Source organism: Salminus brasiliensis, chromosome 10 (assembly GCF_030463535.1).
Source record: "Salminus brasiliensis chromosome 10, fSalBra1.hap2, whole genome shotgun sequence".
Classification (NCBI taxonomy): Eukaryota; Metazoa; Chordata; class Actinopteri; order Characiformes; family Bryconidae; genus Salminus; species Salminus brasiliensis.
The window spans coordinates 33,946,087-33,968,862 of record NC_132887.1 but is presented as its reverse complement, the minus strand read 5'-3'; the positions used below and the strand labels follow the sequence as shown (position 1 = coordinate 33,968,862).

The 22,776-nt window shown below is 39.0% G+C and overlaps 1 protein-coding gene across 1 annotated transcript in view; it reads left to right on the top strand.

Moving 5' to 3' along the window:
- The first annotated feature begins 4,201 nt into the window (after window positions 1–4,201).
- The window catches only part of greb1 (growth regulating estrogen receptor binding 1), a 37,687-nt gene continuing 19,112 nt past the window's right edge, over window positions 4,202–22,776 (top strand). The window contains exons 1-9 of the mRNA XM_072689921.1: window positions 4,202–4,302; window positions 14,109–14,268; window positions 14,768–14,875; window positions 15,278–15,454; window positions 16,167–16,349; window positions 16,609–16,722; window positions 16,966–17,076; window positions 20,184–20,306; window positions 22,055–22,171. Of these exons, the coding sequence (XP_072546022.1) occupies window positions 14,112–14,268; window positions 14,768–14,875; window positions 15,278–15,454; window positions 16,167–16,349; window positions 16,609–16,722; window positions 16,966–17,076; window positions 20,184–20,306; window positions 22,055–22,171 (1,090 nt within the window). The 5' untranslated portion in view covers window positions 4,202–4,302; window positions 14,109–14,111. The remainder of the gene's footprint in view (window positions 4,303–14,108; window positions 14,269–14,767; window positions 14,876–15,277; window positions 15,455–16,166; window positions 16,350–16,608; window positions 16,723–16,965; window positions 17,077–20,183; window positions 20,307–22,054; window positions 22,172–22,776) is intronic.

Below are 22,776 nucleotides of genomic sequence, written 5' to 3'. Positions count from 1 at the left end.
CTACCTATCTTTCCTTTTTCATGTTTAATGGGAGGAACAATAGCTCATGATGAACATCTGCTCATATTTTTCAAAAATGCTGGAGAATTTAGTCAAGTTGTAAACAAAGTCTGAGACAAAGTGGTTTTACCCTTTCAGATTATGTCTGTTTCTCAACCTTTTCCATGCATGTGTTGCTTCAGCAGCTGCAGCAGCAGCAGAGTGTGCCCTCATTCTCTCCCATTATGAGAAAGAATCTAGTTCTTTTTTCACCAGGATGTTACATTCAAATGTACATGTACTGTATGTAAATATAGTTAACTATATGATAATGTTAGGGATGTTAGTGACATACAACAACATCAGATTAACTATACTTCTGACCAGCATTAAGAGCTACGGTACAGTTACAGCTAAAGTTGTGCTCATTAATAAGATTAAGCTAGCATTAAGTTAATGTTAGCTAATATCAGATAGTCACAAAGATAAATGTTTATGGATATTTCTTGCAATCGAAGAAATACAATGCCTTATAAAATACAGTAGATGACTTTATATTTGAGTGAATCTGAAATTATAACATAAAGAAACACTTTGTTATGAATCTGATTTCTGTTTTATGGTGGAGATTTTTACATCAGGCAGGCTATTCAGCTTTAAAGCTAAGGGTGAGATTACCCAGAATACTTTAAAGTTGGTTCTAGTTTTCATTTCATTTCTTAATACAAAAATATTTTATATATCTTGCTAAAGGCTATGTTGGAATACATTCCACAGGTGATGGCATTTTGTATTTAAATTTAGCAGTATATGACCTGCACACTTAATGCTTGGCTAATGCAAACTGGCTTTTAGTGGGCAACCATGAATTTGCATTGCTTAAAGGGTCTTTATCAGCATTTATTTAGAGTTTTTTATTTGTCCATTTGTCCTAATCAATTCAATTCAATTACAATTTATTTATATAGCACTTCTCACAAAGAATGTTGTCACAAAGCAGCTTTACAGAGATCCAGGTCAGAGGCTCTTTTGAGCAAGCCAGCGGCAACACTGGCAAGAAAAAACTCCCCTGAGAGGAAACAAGACTCAAACAGCAAACCCATCCTCCTCTTGTCAACATCGGATAATAAGAATAAAAAGCAAAACAGGAATAAAAAGAAGAAAAAAAAATAACAATAAGAATAAGAAAAAAACAATGTAAATGTGCCATCAAGCCATAGTGAGATGATAAAGTCCATGCAGGTCAACAGTCAAGTCAAGTCAGATTTATTTGTATAGCGCTTTTTACAACTGTTGTCGTCACAAAGCAGCTTTACATAAATAGTGATTAATAAAAGACAGAGATAAAAAAGAATGAAGAAATAACGTAAGACATGAAGGATCAAAGACCCCCGTGAGCAAGCCAACGGCGACAGTGGCAAGGAAAAACTCCCTCAGAGCTGGAGGAAGAAACCTTGGGAGGAACCAAGACTCACAAGGGGGACCCAACCCATCCTCCTCTGGTCAGAACTAGTTAAACATTAATGATAAAAATGACCAAACCAGATACAGCAGATAGTTCAAAATGGTTCAAGCAGTGGTAGGCGGGTGAGCCGCTGGTCTGCTGTGGGTGGTGGTTGGTGGGGGGCCTGCTGGTTGGACCGGTAGGTGGCAGCTGGTTTGACGCAGGTAGAGGGGACCTCAGCGGGCAATCTTCCAGCAGGTCGGGCCAGGTGGCCATTTACTCGGAGAAGGTAAAAAATGGCAGTCAGAAGCATGGTCATGCAGTGAGGTGAGGATGAATCAGTATGAGGCCCCAGAGCAGGACAGCGGGCAGGAGGGTAGTGGAGAGACAGATCTGTGTTGTTCAGTTACAGGACTGGGTTTCCATCTCCACTCCCATTAAATATCGTTGTTAGATGGTAGAGCGAGCATCACATGAAACACTCTCTCTACTATTTAGGATGATCTTAATACTATGGAGCTGCAGAGACATGTTGCTCTGTATATAATCACCCTTACAGCCAGACATTAGTTTCACTAGTGTGTAACTAGGTAGTAACCAGTCACTGTCGACAGAGGGGACTGTTTCTGAGTCCAGCAGGGAGTTTGCGGTGCAGAGGAAACCAAAGTATGCCACATTCAGACTGGTGTACTTGGTAGTACCGAACTGGCAAGTTCGATTTGCAAATACAAACTCCCGAGGACGGGAGGACGCTTTCGGTAATTCTGCAATTGGAGCTGAATAGTTTGGATACCCTGTTCTGTGTTAGCTAGTTGAAGATATGGTAAAACCAAATGGCTGGGGTAGCTTTTAGACTAGAACAGATATCTGCTCAGTTTTGCTTTGTCGCAAGCTGCTTCTGAGCTCGCCTTTGTGGACACTAGCTCATTAAAAACACTGTAACTCGTGAGCTGTGTGTGTGTACATTTTGGGGAGGTAGATAAATACAGTGAATCAACCAATGAAGGGCGACAGTTTTTGATGTTTACAATAATAAGAGCATTACACAAGAATTAGTAACGCTCATACTGAAGTTATACTAAAGTTTTCTCAAATAGAGTCTGTGAGAAAGGCTCTTTCACACAGTAAAAGTAAGAGTGTAGACATTTTCTGAACAGGTATGAAGTCTTGAGAAGCTGTCGTGTCCTGGCCATCCAAATAAGAAATGCCTGACTGAGCATCAGTTGTGTAAATGTATCTTATCTAAATAAAATAATTAATACTAACCTACAGGTAAGGTAAAAAAGGTAAAGGTGCATGTATTTGTCACTGTACAGTGTACTCCGCATTTAACCCATCTGTGGTAGTGAACACACACAAACACACTAGTGAACTAGGGGCAGTGAGTACACACATACCCAGAGCGGTGGGCAGCCAACTCGCCCGGGGAGCAGAGAGGGTAGGGCTCAAGGGCCCAACAGTGGCAGCTTGCCGAGGCAGGGAATCGAACCCACAACCCTGTTATCGATAGCCCGGGTCTCTAACCACTGAGCCACCACTTAAAAGAAAGAGACACTGATGGTTAAGTACTTTTTTAGTTACTTTTTTAGAGTCTTTTTGAGTTTCTGTTTTCAAGTAAAGTCAGGGATTTTATTGTCATTCCATCTGTGTGCACATTTTCTAATGTAATAAACTTCAGCTTGAAAGTAATAAATAAACAAAACATAAACTACATTCAGAGATCATCACAACACTATACATGTTATGAACACTATACATTGAAAAGGCCGATATTCTTTAACACAGATCATTTCTGAAGTTGTTTTTTTGTTTGTTTTGGCAAAAAATGACATTATGGACATTTTATTTCACCAATAGAAATGCTGAATAAACTTTACATTTTTTTGCAATAACTTACATTCAAAGTTTAAGATGAACAGTTTTCTTCTCTTGTTGAATATATCGTTGCTGTCCATAGAAAAACATGTATCTCCAAAACAGCAACAAAGGCAGCTACAGTTTTTTTTATATATATATTTACATATAATACAAGTCAGTAAGTTCCACTACAGTGTCTGCTGAACCACTGTTAGGCTATTAGCACATTTACAGCTTTCTAATTCAATTTAATATTAAGTGCTTATATGGCCACAAACACCTAAATTAAATGTATCAAATCTACTTTCACGGACTTTTAATAGTTTTGTATATTTATATTTCTTTTTTGTGTATCCTATGACGAGGCCGTTCAAAACAGACCCGCGTGTTCATGTAATACACATGTCGTCCAGCAGATGGCGATAAAGAAGCGTGTTCTCCACCTGAGCCGGACCGAAAGAACCGCTAAACAAACTGAATACTTTAAGATATAAGCTTTAGGAATAACGAACATCTGCCTACTATTACCTAGCTACTATAGCAAAAATCGAGCGTACAGAGATTGTTAGATGTCAGATTTGTGAGCGTGAATGTGAGAACCTGTGAATGTAATTGAAAGCCGTACTGTTCAACAGGTGGCGAGGCTGGAGACTGCATTTTTTGCTTTAGAAAATGCTCAGGTATACAACCTAGAGATTTCTCCAGGTTTCTCCGTGTGAATTAACTTAAGCTAGTTTTACTTTGGCTACATTGCTCACGGTAATGTTTACATCGCGGCTAGATCCGTGGTTTCCACCCCCTGTGTTTGCCTGCTGCTCGCTGATGGGTGATACCATCTCGGCTGTGAAGGAGGGGGGTCCTATTAGGGCCAGCGGGCGCTTTCAGTCCGAGCATCTGAGCTTAGGTCAGTCACGGCGGGAAGCTCAGAGACAGCGATGTGAATTACAGTCGTTCAGTAAAAAAAAAAAAATCTTCAGTAAATCGTCTAGGACTATTTGAGAGATTTATTCAGTTGATTGGAGGTAAGTTTGCGTTTCGATTCGGTTTCGATTCTGTTCAGTTTGGTTGGTTTTTAACACTATTGCTGGAACATCATGTTTCTTAAGACCACAGGTTGCCTGAAATCTGTGTCAGTACCGGCCAAACGGTCCCCGAGAAACTAGCCAGCATAAAACACATTTTGTCCTAAAACACTTTATATATGATAATGTGTTGAAAATGGCCTGTGAACTATTTGTAGAACAACCAGAACAAATGAAAGGTAACTTCTTGGTGTGGACTGAAGGTGCAGGGAATGACTGTATTATTGATTATTGCATATATTACGTAACGTCACTCGGCTTAAATACAGAGCAGATTACAGGAGGAACTCTCTGTCTTTGGCTGTTCATTTTCTCTGTGTTCCTTCTATAGACAACACAAACACAGACAGCTCTATCTTTCGGGTTGCTTCCAAGGACAAACCGCTGGCTCATCTCCATAGTCAAAAATAGACTGGCCTTTATGCCAAGATTAATTCGTTGAAATGAAATGGCCCCTCACATCTGGAGGTATATCTGCTAAGTAAAGCAAAGGAAAGTCACTGTTTTTTAATTGTTCTGTAAAATTAAATAGTTAACATGTAAACAAAGCCATTCTGAGTGGTTTGGGGTGAAATGCTGCATTACAGAGAAACTCACCAACTTAGAATTGACCACAGTGGAGGTGATGGGAATCAGACATCTGAAGAGTCGAGTCTTATCTCACTGAAATCTGTTACAAATGGTTGCACTGCCAGTCCACTTTGAGGGGGTTATAAGGCAAAATATAATCTTTACATATTGCATATAGAACATTTTGGATTGCAAATAAAAATGCACATGCCTGTTTTCTAGCAAATGTACAAAATTAAGAAACCTCAAAACAATGAGCACTGTCTTTTCACTAGATACTGACTGACTAACAGTCCTGTTGGTATATATTTATATTGCATGGTTGAAAGTAATCAGTGTAGTGTTTGTGAGAAGGTGTACGCTGTAGAACATGTTGATTGATCACATTGATTGCAAACTCCAAACTTTGCTTTTGCACAAAAGCCACTCCAGACAGGGACATGTCTTCACTCCACAAACCAAACCAGAGGCTCTCATCCATCAGGTGGCCTAATGTGTTAATACAAAGGCTCTTTCAGTCCTTGGATCTGGAGACAGATTAGGAGGGGGGGAAGCATATCCAGAAGAACACTGTATTGTTATTATCATTATTATTATTATTAAAGTCTCAGGAACCTTTTGATGACTGGATTCATTCAGTACTGCTGTGATCATAAAAGGCTAGAGTTTGCCTAAAAATGTAGTGCAGTGCTCTGTGATTATAATAGCCACTGAGTCTACTGACTATTCTGGTGATTAACAGAGAAATCAGAGTCTTTACAAAAGGCCAAACAATAAAAACATGTGCTTTGGTGGGCCATAACAAACCATGTAGAGAGAGGTGTAACAATATTTTTTCCGATACTGCTGCTGATACAGGAATCTTGAGTATCGGCAGATGCCGATTGAATACTTGCATTTGATATTCTGCCTAATGTAAACAGGGTCATTAAAAAAAAAATCGTTATGATCATTATTAAACTTCACTGATGTAGTCATATTTGCATTCTGTTGACTTTAGTTGACTTCTGGTTTTTAATCGACAGTCAGTACGTTTTTCTACAATGCACCATTTCACTTCAAGTCACTTTCACTGACTTACTTTACATCTCAACATTGGTTTCCTCAGAAACATCTTTGGAATTTCACTTTTAAGAACAAGAAATGCATACTTTACTTAATTGACTTAAACCATTCTCTAATAATTGAAGATTTAACAATAAGATCTCAGTCCATCATTTTTTAAATTGATCTTATCTTATCTTATTATGGTTCATGGCGGCTTCTTCCGGGCAGATAGATGAAAGGCAGAGATCAGCTGGTGCTATTGATGCCAATGCACTAATGTTACGGGGAGGAGTACAATTTTGTTCCAGACAGGTGGCCAATGCAGAGGGCCTGCATGGCTGCAAATCCTACTTAAGAATGCACCCCTCTGTTTCTTTCTTTCTCGCTCCTCCTTCTCTCCTCTGTTGATATTGTGAAATCCTGACAAAGGCTAAGGTTCAGGGATGCATGATAATATTGTAATCATAACTGTATCGGCAGATAATTTGAGCAACATTGTCTGATGATATATTTATTGTACTCCGTACATTTAAGTGATGATGGTCTACTCTGCTAAAACATCAGCATCTTATTCGTTTTACTGCATTCGTAACCTTCTACAAATAAATGTTGCATTTCTCTACAATACTAATCCAGGTAGATGTAGTCCAGATTCTACATTTAATGAATATTTATGATGTCAACACCAGATTATCAGTATCGGCCAACAATTCCCATATCAGTGCATCTGTAAGAAGCCGCAAGGTGGTTGGTGCACATTCTGCCCATACAAGGTTCTTCTTGTCATCCGTTACAACCTCATGCTTTCGGATTTGCTGACAGCACACAAAATCCTCCCAAAAGTGCACCACTCTCATATCTTAGCTTGGAGGCGGGGATGGGGGGAGATGTCTGAATACAACTGGCCAGCCCTGAAATGTGATTCTGTCAGAGTGCAAGGGCCAAAGGTCAGAGGTGACAAGAAGAATGGAACTGAGCTATCCTCTCAGTCCTTAGCAGCCTCTTTGTGTGAACTGAGCCACTGGCTGGACCATGCCAGAGCACATCAAAGCTTTGCTCAAACATTGTTATCTGGACCTGGCCTTTGACCTGTTGCTACGGAATGGGCCTTACAGCGTTTGTGTGTGTGTATGTGTTGGTGGGGGCAGTGAGGAGGGCCAGCAGGTAGCCGATTGCAAAAAGATAGTCTTTCTGCTAAGGTACAACAATAACACTGTTCTATCTCACACTCTCTCACACGCCTTGTTTGTCCCTCTCTCTGTATCTCTTTCTCTCTCTCTATCTCACTCTGCTTTTCTGTCCAGTCTCTGGCTCTTGTGTTCTTTTTGCATTGTTTCTCCAGAGCACAGAATGAGTCAACCCAGCCCAGCCCCCGCACCCACACCTACCTCCTGGGGCATAAAATCTAAAAAGCTGACCACCCCCCTCTCAGTTCTTTTGTAGAAGGACAGTGAAAGTAACAGGTTTCTAGACGGGCGGGAGCAGGCACTTAGGTGGTCGGGTTGGAGGCAGCAGAAAAGATACTTTGTCAGGACTTTACAAACGTGCTGCTGTTATATAATACACACACGTGTATATATTTTGTGGTCTGTCATATTGGCCAATATTGAAGATTGATAGCTTTAATGGTATCTGCAAAAATGTTAATGTTAATAACGTGCTCAAACTTTTTGTTTACCTTCAGCACCCCCGGATTCAAACTCCAACTCGAACAAATCTAACAATAGGGTGAAAGTACAGACAGTTTAAAACGAGTATTCAAATATTACAATAACATGTTAAATGTATCCAAATCTAACATTTACCTTTAGAGAACTACTGAACAGTTGCATGTGAATGTGGTTTAAGCCCTTATGCTTCCTGATTATTATTAAAGTTTAATAAAAATATGTGATGCAAGATTTAATTAATTGGTTTGTGTTACATATCATTAGGTTGTGGCTACTATGGGGCTTTGGGACCTAGATATCAGCTTGTTGCTAGAGCTTTAGATTGGCCAGTAACATTAGGTTGGGTAGTAACATTAGTAACATATTTATGATCTATAGTTTTATTGAGATTTGCAAAACATAGGCAATAACGTGCTGATAAATACAAACTTGCTAATAAATACCAAACCTTGCTTGCCTGGGGCAGCCTAGGATCCAGACTCGTGATCTACCAACAATAGGGAGAAATGTCAGACAGCTGTGCCAGTAGAGAATCCAATATCATAGGCTACATTTAATTGTACGATAGTAATACAAGCTGAATGGGTGGTTTTGAGCACAAATACCACTCTAAATATTGCAAAAATTTAATAGATAATATATAAATATATGAATATAAAAATATTTAAAAACTTAGCATTAGAATAATGTAATTACACAAAATATCTTTAGGAATAAGGGTCTGACTCCAACTTTGGCCCCCCAATGCTATAATATATATATATATATATATATAGTATTTATTTATAGTAGTATATAGTATATACAGTATATATTTATAGTAGTTACCCAATATGTCATAGCATCCAGTATAACTAAGACATCAGCCAGCTATACCAGAGCATCATGTTATCTGACAAGTTGGTATCGGAAAAATAGTAAAATATGCATTAATACACTTAATGAACCCACACCTACTAAGAATTGCGACCTGACTTTAACAACATGGCTTTGTTCTGCTACTCCTAGAATTACAGATTTCACAGTATTGCTATTCGTTTACTTTCTATGTATTTTAAACAGTTCTTTCCAAACAATCAGCAAATGAAATTAGTTGTTATTGTTATCTATCACTAGTATACTGTTATGGGCAGCACACTTAGCGTTCCTTTCATCCCAAGCTCTTACCGACAGTTTGTGAAAATGTCACAAGCAGTGCATGAATTGATGGGACAAATGTGACTTATCTGTAGATTTTAGGGCCCGATCCTTGTTTGAAAAGAATGTGTGAGTAAGAGAAAGGGAGACAGAAAGGGAAGGGGAGAGAGGGCAGGTCAGAATCTTTGAGACAGGAGGTCATAAACATCAGCTCAATAGTGTGGTACAGTGGTCTGGGAGGAGCAGAGGAGAGATGAAAGAGCTTGTCACCTCCCTGTAAGGAAGTTGTGTGGAGGAGGACAGGGCTGGGGGACATCCTGGACTCTGTCAACACTTCCTCCTTTATCTCCCGCCTTATCGACAGAGGTGCCGCTCAACAGCACATCTGTTTGCATCTGTTTATTTAACAGAGAACTGCATTGGTCTTTATGTTGGCTGAGGCCTACATCTAGCGACAAAGGTACTGCACACAGCAGGACAGCACAGGTCCTTTATTCTGTTAGAAATGGTTACAGTCAGAACACTGATCCTTAACCCGTAACTGCTGGTATCTATATAATATCTGGTATATGAAGTTTTCTTCTTCAGTTTAGAACTGGGATGAAAACAAACATTGGAATAAGCATAGGCTATGTTCACGCAGCAGGTAAAGTGACCCAAAATCTGATTTATGGCCTCTTACTTGCATCCATGGTTTATTTAAGATTTGTTTTAGCTTTTTATTTTTCTTTAACATTATGGATTAAAGCGTTTGCCGTATGTACATTCTGATTTTAATTGAACAGAGGTATCACCTCAGCTATTTATTTTAAGTCTTTTACCTTGCTGTCCCGCCACTAACAAACCTCCCTCACTACTCTCTTTTGTTCATTTTCTCTTCTACTCAGTATGCAATCATGAGAAATTGACGCTGGAGATGGATTGACTTAAAAGTCACATGAAGTCCAATCTAGCTGTTTTGACTAAGTAGCACTGCCATGTATTGAATATGTATCGGATTTAAATACCACATAATTGAGCCAAATCCAAATTGAAAATGTCACACTGCCCCACTGATAACACATCTGTGTCAAATATTACGAAAAAGATCAGATTTAGGCCACTTTTACCTGCTGTGTGAACGTAGCCTTAGCTGTTGACCTAGAATGTAAATCAAATACAACCTGTATTTAAATCGATATTTCTTTAAGGGTGATCGTCATTCAGAATGTTGCCAAAAACAAAACAAGGCATTGAAAAGCATAATAAATATAGATCTATACTATGTGTCTACAAAAATACAGCAGCAAAAAACAAGAATGCTAAAGACATGTGATCAGAAAGGTTCAAATAAATTACTAAATCAATAAATCCACTGTGCATAGGGAGTGAAGGCCAGCGTATTTTGTCTGATCCAACAGAAGAGCTGCTGTTGCTGAAATTGAGAGAAATAGCAAAACACTGCCTGCCCTGTAGATTCTGTGACTCAATGGGTCAGAGCTTTTTTGGTGGTACGAGGGGGGCTACACAGTATTAGGCAGGTGTTTTTATATGATATGGCCTTTAAAAAGTGGATATTTGTTTTAAGTTAATAATTTTTAGTTTATTACAGCAATCACTGCTATAAAAGTACAATATTTAGAACAAAACAATGCTTTATTCTGATCTAACAAACCAGTCAAAGCTTGTCAGCCCCCAACTAGCTCTAGACACAAACTAGCTTGCTAGCTGTGATACACAACGGTAGTATGTTGCAACAGAGTTTGATACAATATGATGCATTGTATTACCTATAGGTTTAAAATAAGAACTTCCCCAATTACCTCTGGTTTCCTAACTCCTGTGGATTGCTGTATAGGTCACACATCTAGACTTAAATGCCATGACATAAACATAAACCATATAAACACATTTTGCACTTTGGCATTATATCTTTATGTAAAAAAGTAAATGTAAAAAACTAATAATAAAAGAACAACAATTTACCACATATGTTTTTGGTTCACACAGCACAGGGTCAACATTATATATACAGGGTTATGAATATACCTGCACCGATTATTAGTTCAAGGGTGCTGAAAGTCCAAAATATCTTTAAACTTGCCAAGGCCAAGGCCTCTTAACTTCCTGTTGGTGATAATGATTGACTACAGCTGGTAGGTTCTGTCTGCTCACATAAAAGGGTTTGTTTGACAGCATCACTGGATTGACCAACACAAAGTTGGGAAAGTCCAAGGAGCAGTCCAAGATTTACACAAGGAATAGGAATGTCTCTTGGATCATGTCTAAACACTGCAGATTCCAAGATCATCAGTTCAAACAGCTGTACATGAGTACAGGTTATTGGGAGGTGTAGCCACTTTGCCAAGGTCTGGTAGAAGACCTAACTGAGAGGAAATTGGTTTGAAAGATCTGGAACAACCCAAGAACCACCAAGGCCTGCCATGAACTGGATTTTGTCTACTGTCAAGAGAGTTTTACTTTGCCATGGTTTGAGAGGCTGCCATCCAAGAAAGATGCTCCTGCTCCAGAACAACACTTTCAAGCTATACTAAAGTTCTGAGGAAAATTTGACAGTCAAGTGAGACAACGATTGAGTTGTTTGGCCACAATGACAAGAGGCATGTTTTGAGGAGTAAAAAAAATGAGGTGTTTATGGTGGTGGTAGCATTATGCTCATAGGGACATTTTGCTGCCATTGAAACAGGTTCATTGCATAAAGTGGATGGCTGAATGACATAGGAGGTAGATGGTTGCAACTTGCATACAACTGGGTGTTCCACTAGGACACCGAACTCACAAACGAACCCAATGCTGGTTTCTAAATCATACTCAATAGAGGACACCCAATTAGAAAATATATATACGATATATAAGCCTACCAACTAATTTTAAAGGGTATAATAATGCACATTTCAATAAATACGTTACTACAGGCTTGGAAATAGGCACAATACTGAAAGTCTCATTAGTGTGATGGTGCAGGTTGTGTTTGCAGTGTGTGCTAGACCATATGGGACTGGTCATTTCGGGGGCTGGGAGGATTGTGTTCCAGGGGCTTTGTGATACAGGCAGTTTCTTGCATCAAAGGATCCTGTTGTAAATGATTGTTGGATAGCGGGTTAGTGGGAGCTTGGCTGTCATGTCCATTATAACATAGTGTCCTTTTTTTTCCTTCGCCACTTTAGATGTAAATAATCTATGTTCCAATTGTCTGCCCTGTGTTGTATATCGGGTGAACAACTAGTTTGTTTAGATATTTAAAAAACAAAAAATGTTAAAGCAACACAGCGTAGCATCTTAAAATAGCAGCTTTAAAATCATGTTGATGCTCTATGGACCTGTAATCTCTATTGTTATTACTCCAGGCTTGGCATAATGTTAGCTGCTCTATATAAAGTTGGTGAAATGGGCAGGACAGTGCTTGCATGAGCGTTGCATAACCTGACCTGACTGATGTTTGTGTGAAATTATGTAATATTACTTTCAGTGATGGTTTTGTAGCTCTCAGCATGTCCAGAAATGCGTGTCCTTTAATGGCACCTCAAAGCGTGGATTATACTTCCTGACTGGGTGCCAAGGAGCAAGAAATACCAATTCTCACATTGTACTGCTTTTTGTTAACCACAGGGAAATGTTTTGCATTGAATGGGCTTTGTAAGGCAAAATTAGATATGTTGGCTGTAGTCATGGCTATGGTCAGACATTTCAAGATGAAAAAACTCACTAGTAGGCTGTGGGACTTTTCTGTGATCTGGCTGTCTCATGGTTTTTTGCCAAATTGTATTAGCTGTCTTATGTCCAACCTTTAAAATGTTTATTTTACCGCCGCCCCAGTGTGAAACAAGTCAAACTATGCAGTTCTTCCACCGGCCTTGTTGTTCCCTTGTTTTTAGGCCGTTAGATGTGCAGCAGCCGCATCTGACATTAACTTGTTGTTTATCCTGCGAGATCAGAGTGTGCTGGCTCTCGCACTCTTGTTCGCTCACTCTCTCTCCCTCTCTTTCCCTCATTCGGGTCAGGATGACCTGACATTGGTTACAGTGACTTTATGAGGCCGCAAATTGGATACCCTGACTGAATTCTTCACTTTTGTTGACCACCTCAGGGGAAGCTGAGTTTCCACAGGCAGTCGCATAAAAACATACTAATCAAATGATTTGGCTAATAGCAGAGGTGATGTGAGCCAATTCGTGGTTTCTGAGAATTTGTTAGAGCTTTATCACATTTCCTGAGCAAAGAAGGGAAAGAGAGCTAGAGGCTGTCCAGATTGGCAGATGGCTGATGTCATCCAATCAGCTTATTTGAGTTGGGGGGGAGGGGGGGCATGATCTTTTGGGATATGTTTGCTTGCACTTAATATACTGTCTAACCCCTGTGAACTCAAATTACTTTTTGTGGGTTGTGTTTTTTTGGCCTGTTCTTCTGGCTCTTTGGGTTGTATCCAGAAGTCATTCTGATTTTGTTGTTAAAGGAATAATCTGCTGTAAAAGAGCAAGTGCTGTAGTAGTAATGATTTGGGTGTGTTGATTGGCGTACATCATGGATGGACAAAACAAAAATGCTATCATTTGAGATGGCACGATTTTTGTTTTTCTAGAGACACTTTTAGAGACAATGGTGAAAGGAACTAAGTATCTGAAGAAGCTGCTACACAAAATGGCTGCAAATACACTGGCTCATGCCTGGGGTGTTGTTTTTTCATAGTTTTGGGCATTTGGCCCAAACCATATTTTTATGGTGGAAAGATACACTATATGGACAAAAGTATTGGGACACCTGCTCATTTATTGTTACTTCCAGAATCGAATGGGTTAAAAATAGTTTGTTCTATTTCTGTTGCAGTAACTGTCTCTACTGTTCAGGGAAGACTTTCTACAGGATTTTGAAATTGCTGTGAGGATTTGATTGCATTCAGCAACAAGAGTGTTAGTGAGGTCAGGATTTTGGACGATCACTGCCTCATACTCAACTCCCCAAATGTATTGGATGGAGCTCCATCATGCCAGAGAACAGAGTTGCACCGCTCCACAGCTCAATGCATACCCCTCTAGCCCATGCCATTGGCAATAGGTTCAGGTTTATTTGATCCAGAGTGTTATATTCTTTTGCAATACTTCTCTACAGGGACCAGACAAGCTGTGCATGTGCATTCGCACATCTGTGTCAGCAGCGATCAGTATATACTATACTAACTAGTAGCTGCATAGTCACAAGCTAGGCATAGTTTTGCTAGGCCTTTTTCAGAACATATTTATCATTATAATACAGCTGGCATCTTCGGCACATGTTCATTCTTTAATTAATTTTCTCTAACTTGCACTTCTTCCCTTTATTTCTAAGGAGATGGGCAACTCGTACGCGGGGCAGCTCCGCAGCACGCGTTTTGAGGAGGTCCTGCATAACTCCATTGAGGCATCTCTTCGGTCAAACACTGTGGTGCCCAGACCCGTGTTCTCTCAGTTGTACCTGGAACCGGAGCACAGACCCATTTCTCGAGATGGTAGGACTGTCTTCTTAATTCTCAGAGAGTCAACTATTTGCTTTTAGAGTTATGGCCAAAAAGCTAACATTGACTACAGTGGTAGTATGGGTAGTATGGTCATTGTGAACATTGTGAAAAGACATCAAGCTGTAGTCTTAGTAGTACAATGAATTGGCAATGATAATATTAATAATGATTTAAATTTCATTTTATTAAACATAAAATGAAACCTAATATTTACATTTAATTATCCTGAATTTGTTGTCATTGGCTAAATAATTGTGTTGTACTTATTTTTTTAATACACATACAATCAAACAAAAGGTCTTGAGTGGATGAGTCTGCTGTAAATGTGGCAATGTGTATCCGGAATCTGTAAAATACCTAGCATCATGAGGCTAAAATAAGCCAATCAGAGACAGCCAGAATGTTATTAAGACTTCACATGTAAACTAATAAATTGCCTGACGGAGCAAAGAGAAAACATATTTTCAGGAACTAAAATTCCATATTACAGGTCCAGCATGGATGGAAAATGATGAAGATGATGATGAGGATGAGTCTAACAGCCCTCCTATTCCATACCAGATGAAGCCTCCTCCAGAAGGTTCCTGCACAACTGATGGTAAGAACAGACAAGGTGGATGTTATGATGTGTCTTAATTCTTTACAAAATATCCAAGATATGATGTAGTTACAATACTACATTATGAGATTAGAGAATGTTGCAGTATAGTACTTACATATAAGCATATACCCAGGTCACCAGAATCATAAATTTCAATATGTAACAGCTTTACTCTGTAATTACTCAGTTAAAATGTACCGCCACTCTGCATACTGTGTTGTACCAGTTCTCAGTCAGTTAGATATTCATAGAGCAGTGCTGCTGGAGTGCAATTCTAGATGCAAAAATGTTATCTTTTTGTTATTTAAGAACAATACAATACAATTATTACAAAGTACTTATTGAATAAGTATTTATTTACAGATTTACTGTAACTGTTCCCATATTGTCTCTGCTTAGGATTCTGTCAGGCAGGAAAAGACCTACGTCTGGCCTCCATAGCAACCGAATGTGGGGATGTGCCACCAGGATTTCTCCTGGTTGGGGCCAAGTCACCCAGTATACCTGACCAAATACTGGTGTGTGCAGTGGACCGACGCTTTCTCCCAGATGAACGTGGACGTAATGCACTTTTAGGTAAGAACTGTTCATGTTGCCAGGTTGGCATGTTTTTTTTACCATTTGGGTTTCATAGGCAAATGGCAGTATCTCTATATAACTAGTATATGTTGCAATGTGTTCCTCAGGGTTGCAAACATCCCATTACACATATCTATCTAAAGGACATTCTAAACCAAATCCAGAACACCTGTAGAGCACCTAAATTCATTCTTTAGGCCTCCACTCAATCAGTGGAAATGGTCAAGTTAAAGTAAATTGACTTTATTAATGCTTAGTCATTTAGTATTGCAACCTAAATTACTACAAATTTGTACTCTGTCTGTGGGTCTTTAACATGAGGTAATATTGCGAATAGAGGGATTAAAGGAGAGACAAAGTGGGAGAGAGAAAGTGAGTTAAAGGAAATCTAGGAACAAGGTATATCGCTGGGTCAGGGCACTCTAGCCTAGTGCAGCCAGACCTGTGTGTGTCAAACAGCCATTTTTAGCTGTTCAATTATGGACTCTATGGCCCCCGCATTAGCTCTGCAATCATGGTGACTATGGAAACTGGTCTCCTCTGAAAACGATGGCAAGAAACAAACTACATTTCAGCTGATTTCCGCTTTTCTCTCTGAAGCAGCAAAAGAAAAGGCTCACCACCAGGGATTACGCAAGCAATACAGCGATTTAGATGGGGGATATTGGGCTTTCTGTGTGTGAGCTCATGTCATGACTTTGTTTTTCAGGCTTCTCTGGGAACTGCATGGGCTGTGGTGAAAAGGGCTTCCGCTACTTCACTGAGTTCTCCAACCACATCAACCTGAAGCTGACCACACAGCCCAAGAAGCAGAAGCACTTAAAATACCGCCTGCTCCGAAATGCTCAAGGCATTCTGGTATTGGGTCCACCCATCTGCTGGAAGGGAATAGGTAAACTATGCCCAAAAGAGTACAGACTACAATTTGCAGGGCTGCTCATTGTGATTGAAGTCTTGAAGTACATTATCAATTGGCTGGTATTCAGTGTAAACCAATTTACTGTTATTTAGCATTAATCACATCAATGCCTTATTTATCAGAAGGTCCATGGAACACTCAGCAATTGGGCAGGGCATTGACATTAGAGGCCTCTTTAGCATCTTACATATTTCAGTATTGATCATGGTTTTGTATGTGTATTTATATGCAGACAGTCGTGTAAGACAGAGCACCTCTAACTTGCCTGGTGGTCTAGAGGAGAATCCTCCTGGTTCTGGAGTCAGTGACTTACTGCCCAATTCAGGACACACAGCCAGCTACACAGGTATATGCAACATTCCTCCAAATGTAGACAATTCCTATTTAAGGTACCAGCTGAGCTACTCATCTAATATTGAGCTAGAATTGGCCCATATGTGTCAGAATGCTGAACTGGTATTAGTTCATGCCTTTTACACAATGGCAGCTAATGAGAACTGTTCTTAGATCAGTATATTTACTTTGGGATACTTGATAAATGAGGTATTAATGAAAACTAATGAGCATTTCTTTTTACTTTATTGCAAAGCATCCGAAACCTGCCCTCCCATGATCAACGGCAGCCACATTCCGGTATCCCAGCAGCCTTTGCCCCAGCCAGGCTTGGTAACCCACGGACCAGGAAGACCCACAGTTATAGGTAACACTTCCCGACACTTGACCCCCTCAAAGGGCTCAACTGTTGGCCAAATATATGAACAAATACTAATTATATTCAGTTTTCAATAAGTTTCAAAAACAGCAAGACCCCTAATAATTATGTAAGACTTGACTATCAAAACATTCCCCATCAGAGCTTATAGCTTACATCTTCAAGAGAGTGGAAATAAATCAAGTTCCAGTCTCACTTTAGATCTGAAACAGGTTGTTAGATCTGAGACATGCATGTCAAGTCAAGTCACTCAAGTGGGTTTTATTGTCATTTCAACTACATACAGAGTACACAGTGAAACGAAACAACGTTCCTCCAGGACCATGGTGCAACATAGACAGTGCATACAAAACACAAGTGCAACACAATACAAGTGCGGACAGACAACACAACACAGTGCAGACAGAGAATAATATGCATGTTGTTTCTGTCCACCCTCATGCTCTGAGAAGACAACTTAACACTGGGTGTGAAAAGATGCGGTGCTGAACAAGAAGCTCTTACTGAGAGAAGCAAACATAAATACAAAAATAAGAACATTTAAGCAAAATTTTCAAAGAAGCCACTGGTGTTCTCAGAGTACTGGGCTGACTAGAGTCCAGGCCTCAGCTTCATTGAATGTGCAAAGTAGTTTGACTGAAATAAAAAGACAGTATTTAGTGGCTTGACATGTGTCAAGACGTGTGTAAGAGAGTTTATGAGAGTGATAAACTGCAGTTCATTCAGTTAGAGCAATGCAGGCTTACTGTTAACAGTCTGAACACAAAACACTATCCGTGTAAATAACAAACAATGGGGAGAACTAAGTACTAGTACTAGCGCTACCCCACAGTATTTTAATTACTTATGACATTTTGAGTTTCTAGTTTAGTTAGTGAATTGTTAAAATAGTTTTTAGGTTCAATATTTATTTATATTACCAATACTAATGATTATTAGAAATTTTCCCAAATAATGTTCCCAAGATTATTGGGACTTGTGCTAGCAAGAGAAAATCACCTTAGCGATAAATCAAAAACTAGCTTTGGTGTGCTAACCCAGGGCATAAAGAGCATAAACCACCATTTTATTGCCCTGTTACAGGAGGCAGCGGTGGGGGAGCCAACCCTCCCACTGTCAGACTTCACACTTCCATGAAAGAAAGCCCTCCCTCTTTAAAATGCCTAAAGTGCTTTAAGAAGAGCTCCAGCTGTAGTGTCTAGTCCTTTTCCTCCTCTGCTTTTGTATTCACTGGCTGTTATTATTCAACACTCAGGGCAGTAAAAAGTCTTCCCTCTCAGGCTGCCACCTCTATAAAGAACTGCTGTAAAAAAAAATAGAAACTGTTCTCCTTTTTTTCTCTTTCTGTCGTCCAGTCAGCAGTGTTGTAAAATGCGAGATTTCCTTCATGACGCATGCAGTTTGTTGTAGAGTTTAACACATTACCTTTTCACTTTTGTGGCCCTGAGACAAGAAGAGCACATTCACTCACACCGACACACATACACTTAACAGCATTGTTAATGTACGACTGACCGACTGCTTCTAGCAGACTAAAAGCCTGCTTCCCTTAACACAGAAATGTTATTGCTGGCCTCCTTGACCTCAGTGTCAAATTGATATAAATTATAATTATAGTTTTATTAAAATATAAATATTTAAATAAAGCTGGATGAAAAAGTACGGCCGTGGCAATTAATTCAAATCATCAGTTAGAATTGACCCTTGTTGATGAATCAACACTTGGCAACAGATGGCAATTTGCATGATGATTATTCATGATGTAAGAATATATACACCTATTGATACACACATTGTTTGCCACATAGTATTTTCCCACATTTGTAAAATATAATAATAATAATATGAATCTTTATTATTACACCACTTTTCATAAATAAATGCAGTTCACACTTTACAGAGTGCTTTAAAACTAAAGAACTTTACCCACAAATAAAATCAAGCATGTAAAAAAATGGCAATATAAAACACAATTTAAAGAAGCCCTATGATTAAAAATGACAAATAAAAGGTCATAAGCAATAAAGTTCTATAATAATTAACTAAATGATTAAACATGAAGAAATATAATAATGAGAAGAGAAAGTACAATCAGAGCAATGAAAAACAGTTTATAATAATATATCTTCAGCTGTTATCTTCAGCGTTTGTTGAGACTTTGTTACTGCTTTCTGTGAACTGTTTTTACTCTTGTTACTTTATTAACCACAAAAATACTTTATTCCCTTAATGTGCACTGATGCAGGTTTTTACTTACACTTCATTAATACACAAGCAAGGGAAAATTGTCTGTTTACTACCTAATTAGCCTAATTCTAAGAGCAGCATAGTGCCACCAGCAGAGCAGCACCACCTGAGGCAGTGCAGGCTTCCCAAGAGGCATAGCTCGTACAACCTAGTTAGTATGGGGATTTGATCCCACTACCTTGTGGTTTTTAGCTCACATCTCTTTCCCCTAGGCTACAGTATAGTTCATGGTTTAGATGGCACATATGGCACATATACAAGCACTCCTGTTTGCTGTAGTAAAAAAAATATATAACATATCAAGGCTTATGGTATTGAATATTGTTTTTTTTGTTGTATCATTACAACCCTTCTAACTAAGTAACACTCGATGGGCCAGATGCTCAGACAGATGTTTACATTTGACTGATATTTCACACAATGGCGTTTAGACTTCAATAGAGTAGAATGCTGGGCTACTTCTCTAAAATATCTGCATTTTATTCATTTTACTGAAATTGTTGTTCTGCAGAAATGAATGTAATGTTTCTCATAGTTTAGTCTCAATTAGTTTCAATTAGTGTTTTTAATTAAGCATCAGTATCAGCATTGACAGATGTATATAAATAATACTGGACATACCAGAATGAACCGTCAAGTGTTTAATGTCTGTGCATCCCTAGAGTTGATTAATAGAATTTAGTCAGTTTAAGCACAGAAAGCAATACTTGTTATGGTCTGGTGTCATATCAAAGTATGAAACACATTAGTTTTGCAGCTCATAGAAGGCTATTATAGATGTTATAGACTGCCCTAATAAAAATGTACAATTGGTGAAGCTTTGTTACATTTGTTTCTCTCTCTTTAAGGTTCCATGGCAAACTCAGGACCACCCAAAAAGAGACATAAGGGCTGGTCCCCAGAATCTTCAGCACCAACTGATGTCGTTCATCGACCTGCTCCATCTAACACAGTAAACGGCAACAAATCAGGTACAAAACTCTACCACACCACAGTCTTTTCAAACAAATTTAAAGATTTAGTTTCCCTCTTACTCAAATTATAGTCAGTCAGCCAGGGAGGACTTATTTAGTTCTGCACTGAAAGTAATGCAAGATTATACCTCACTTTGTATCACACAGATCCAACAGCTAAACCGTCACACACTTGCTTAAAACCATTTACAGCATGTGGTTTATGTCTGTGTACAACAGGAAGTTATTGTTTTAAAAATGGAAACAAAAATACAGACAAAATGTGTCCACGCTAAGCATGGCTACCGTTTATTTCTTTTGCCAATTTTTATAGATTTTTATAGAACATCACGCAGTGTGAGAAACCACTTAAGCCAGCCAGGTTTTGTTATTTTCGCTTTAAATTGTTTCGTGTTTTGATGGTACAGAATGTTCTGTATTAAAATAAGTCATTAATTGTTTATCTGTCATTAGTTCTAGAATAAAGTGTTCCCAACCAGCTCTCAAGGGGCACCTGGAGAGGAGAGTGCAACACAAAAGCACATACAAATAAAGTGCTTTAAATAGTGAACACGTTGACTCATAAGGATTGTGGTAAATGAGCAGTTAAACTGATTGTTGCTTGTAATAATTTAATGCTTGTAATATTTTAAAACCAGTTAAAGTTGCAATTTAATATATAAATGATGCAAATGTGTTCAACATCACAGGTTTCATTTTATAAGTAGTGTTATGATAAACGTAACATCAAGAAATCATCATATTTCAAAAGTGGAGATCAAGTCTCAACAAATATAAATAGATCATTACCATATCATACAAAAGTATTGGGACCCCTCATTCATGAATTGTTTTTTCTGAAATTAAAAATGCTGCTTTTATTGGAGTAACTGTCTCTACTGTCCAGGGAAGGCTTTCTTCTAGATTTTAGAGCATTGCTGTGTGGAATTGATTACATTCAGCGACAAGGGATATATGCCCCAGGGAGTACTTCTTTACATTTACATTTACATTTACATTTACGGCATTTAGCAGACGCTCTTATCCAGAGCGACTTACAAAGTGCTTTGCTATTTACCCAAGAAAACCTCAGCTAGTTAGAATAGACTAATAATACAAAAGATACCTCCAAGCTTAGACATTGCTAAACACAATACAATAAGGCGACCATAGAACTATTCGTCCAAGTACTCTCTGAAGAGGTGGGTCTTCAGTCTGCGTTTGAAGACAGCGAGCGACTCGGCCGTTCGGACATCCAGGGGCAGCTCGTTCCACCACTTTGGTGCCAGGACAGAAAAAAGCCTGGACGCTTGTCTTCCGCGGATTTTGAGGGATGGTGGGTCGAGCCGAGCCGTACTTGAAGCTCGAAGGGCTCTTGGTGCGGATCGGCTTTTGACCATTGCCATTAGATACGGAGGGGCTGGTCCGTTCTTGGCTTTGTAGGCCAGCACCTTCTTTACAGGGACTAGACTAGAAGCTGTGTTTGTGCATTTGCACATCTGTGTCAGCAGTGGGTGCAACTTAAAGAAGCGGAATGCATTTATTAGAAGAAGTGTCCTCAAACATTATTTAGGCATATAGTGTATATTATAGGTGTTAAAATAACAAAAATAATATGCCACATGGTTTCAAATGTTTAGATGTGTGCGTGGGTGTGTGTACTAGCACAACTGAAGCTCTTTCAGAGATTTGGACTGCTGAATTGTTGCTAGTGACATCCTGCTGACTGTTTCTGTGTATATGTGTATACATGTGTGTGCATACAGCAAGCAATGGGACATCTGCATCTCAGGGGTCTTCACCGCCCTTGGCACCAGGGGAGTCTGTGATGGTGCCTGATAATCTTCTCCAAACCTGCGGACTGCAGCCAGTCATTTTAAAAGGTGAGACACATTTTGAACAAGTACAGGTAAAGAGAATGTACAAAATTATATGAATCTAATTATGTAAGAATATGTAATAATGAATTGAAACATATTTTAAAATAAATTGTTTACATCATTTGTACAATACGAAAATAAAGGTGCTTCAAAGGCTTCTTTGAGCGCTGCTATCGCAGATCCACTTTTTGTTCAATAAAGAAGCATGTTTGTCATAGAGAAGTGTGAGTGTTAAGAACCTTTAAATTGATAGACCTTTAAAAGGTTCTTCACACATCTCACACATCTCTATGGCTCAAAGAACCATTTGAACCTTTAGTTTTAAGGGTGTAGTCAACAGGACAGGGGCTACACTACACCGACCAGTACACACCAGATCCAACAAATCAGCTCATTTACAAGCCTTGTCTATGTTGAAGATGTAGAAAAAGCAAAAATACAGAGGGCAGGGCCTGACTGTCTGTCATTGGTAAAAATCAGTGCTGTTTTATCACATCTGACAAGTTGTAGTAGTTGCTCTTCATTAAAATAAAACTTGTAGATAAAGTCATTTCCATTGTGAAAAACAACGGCAAACAGACAGTCCTATGTTTGTCATTTGACTACCA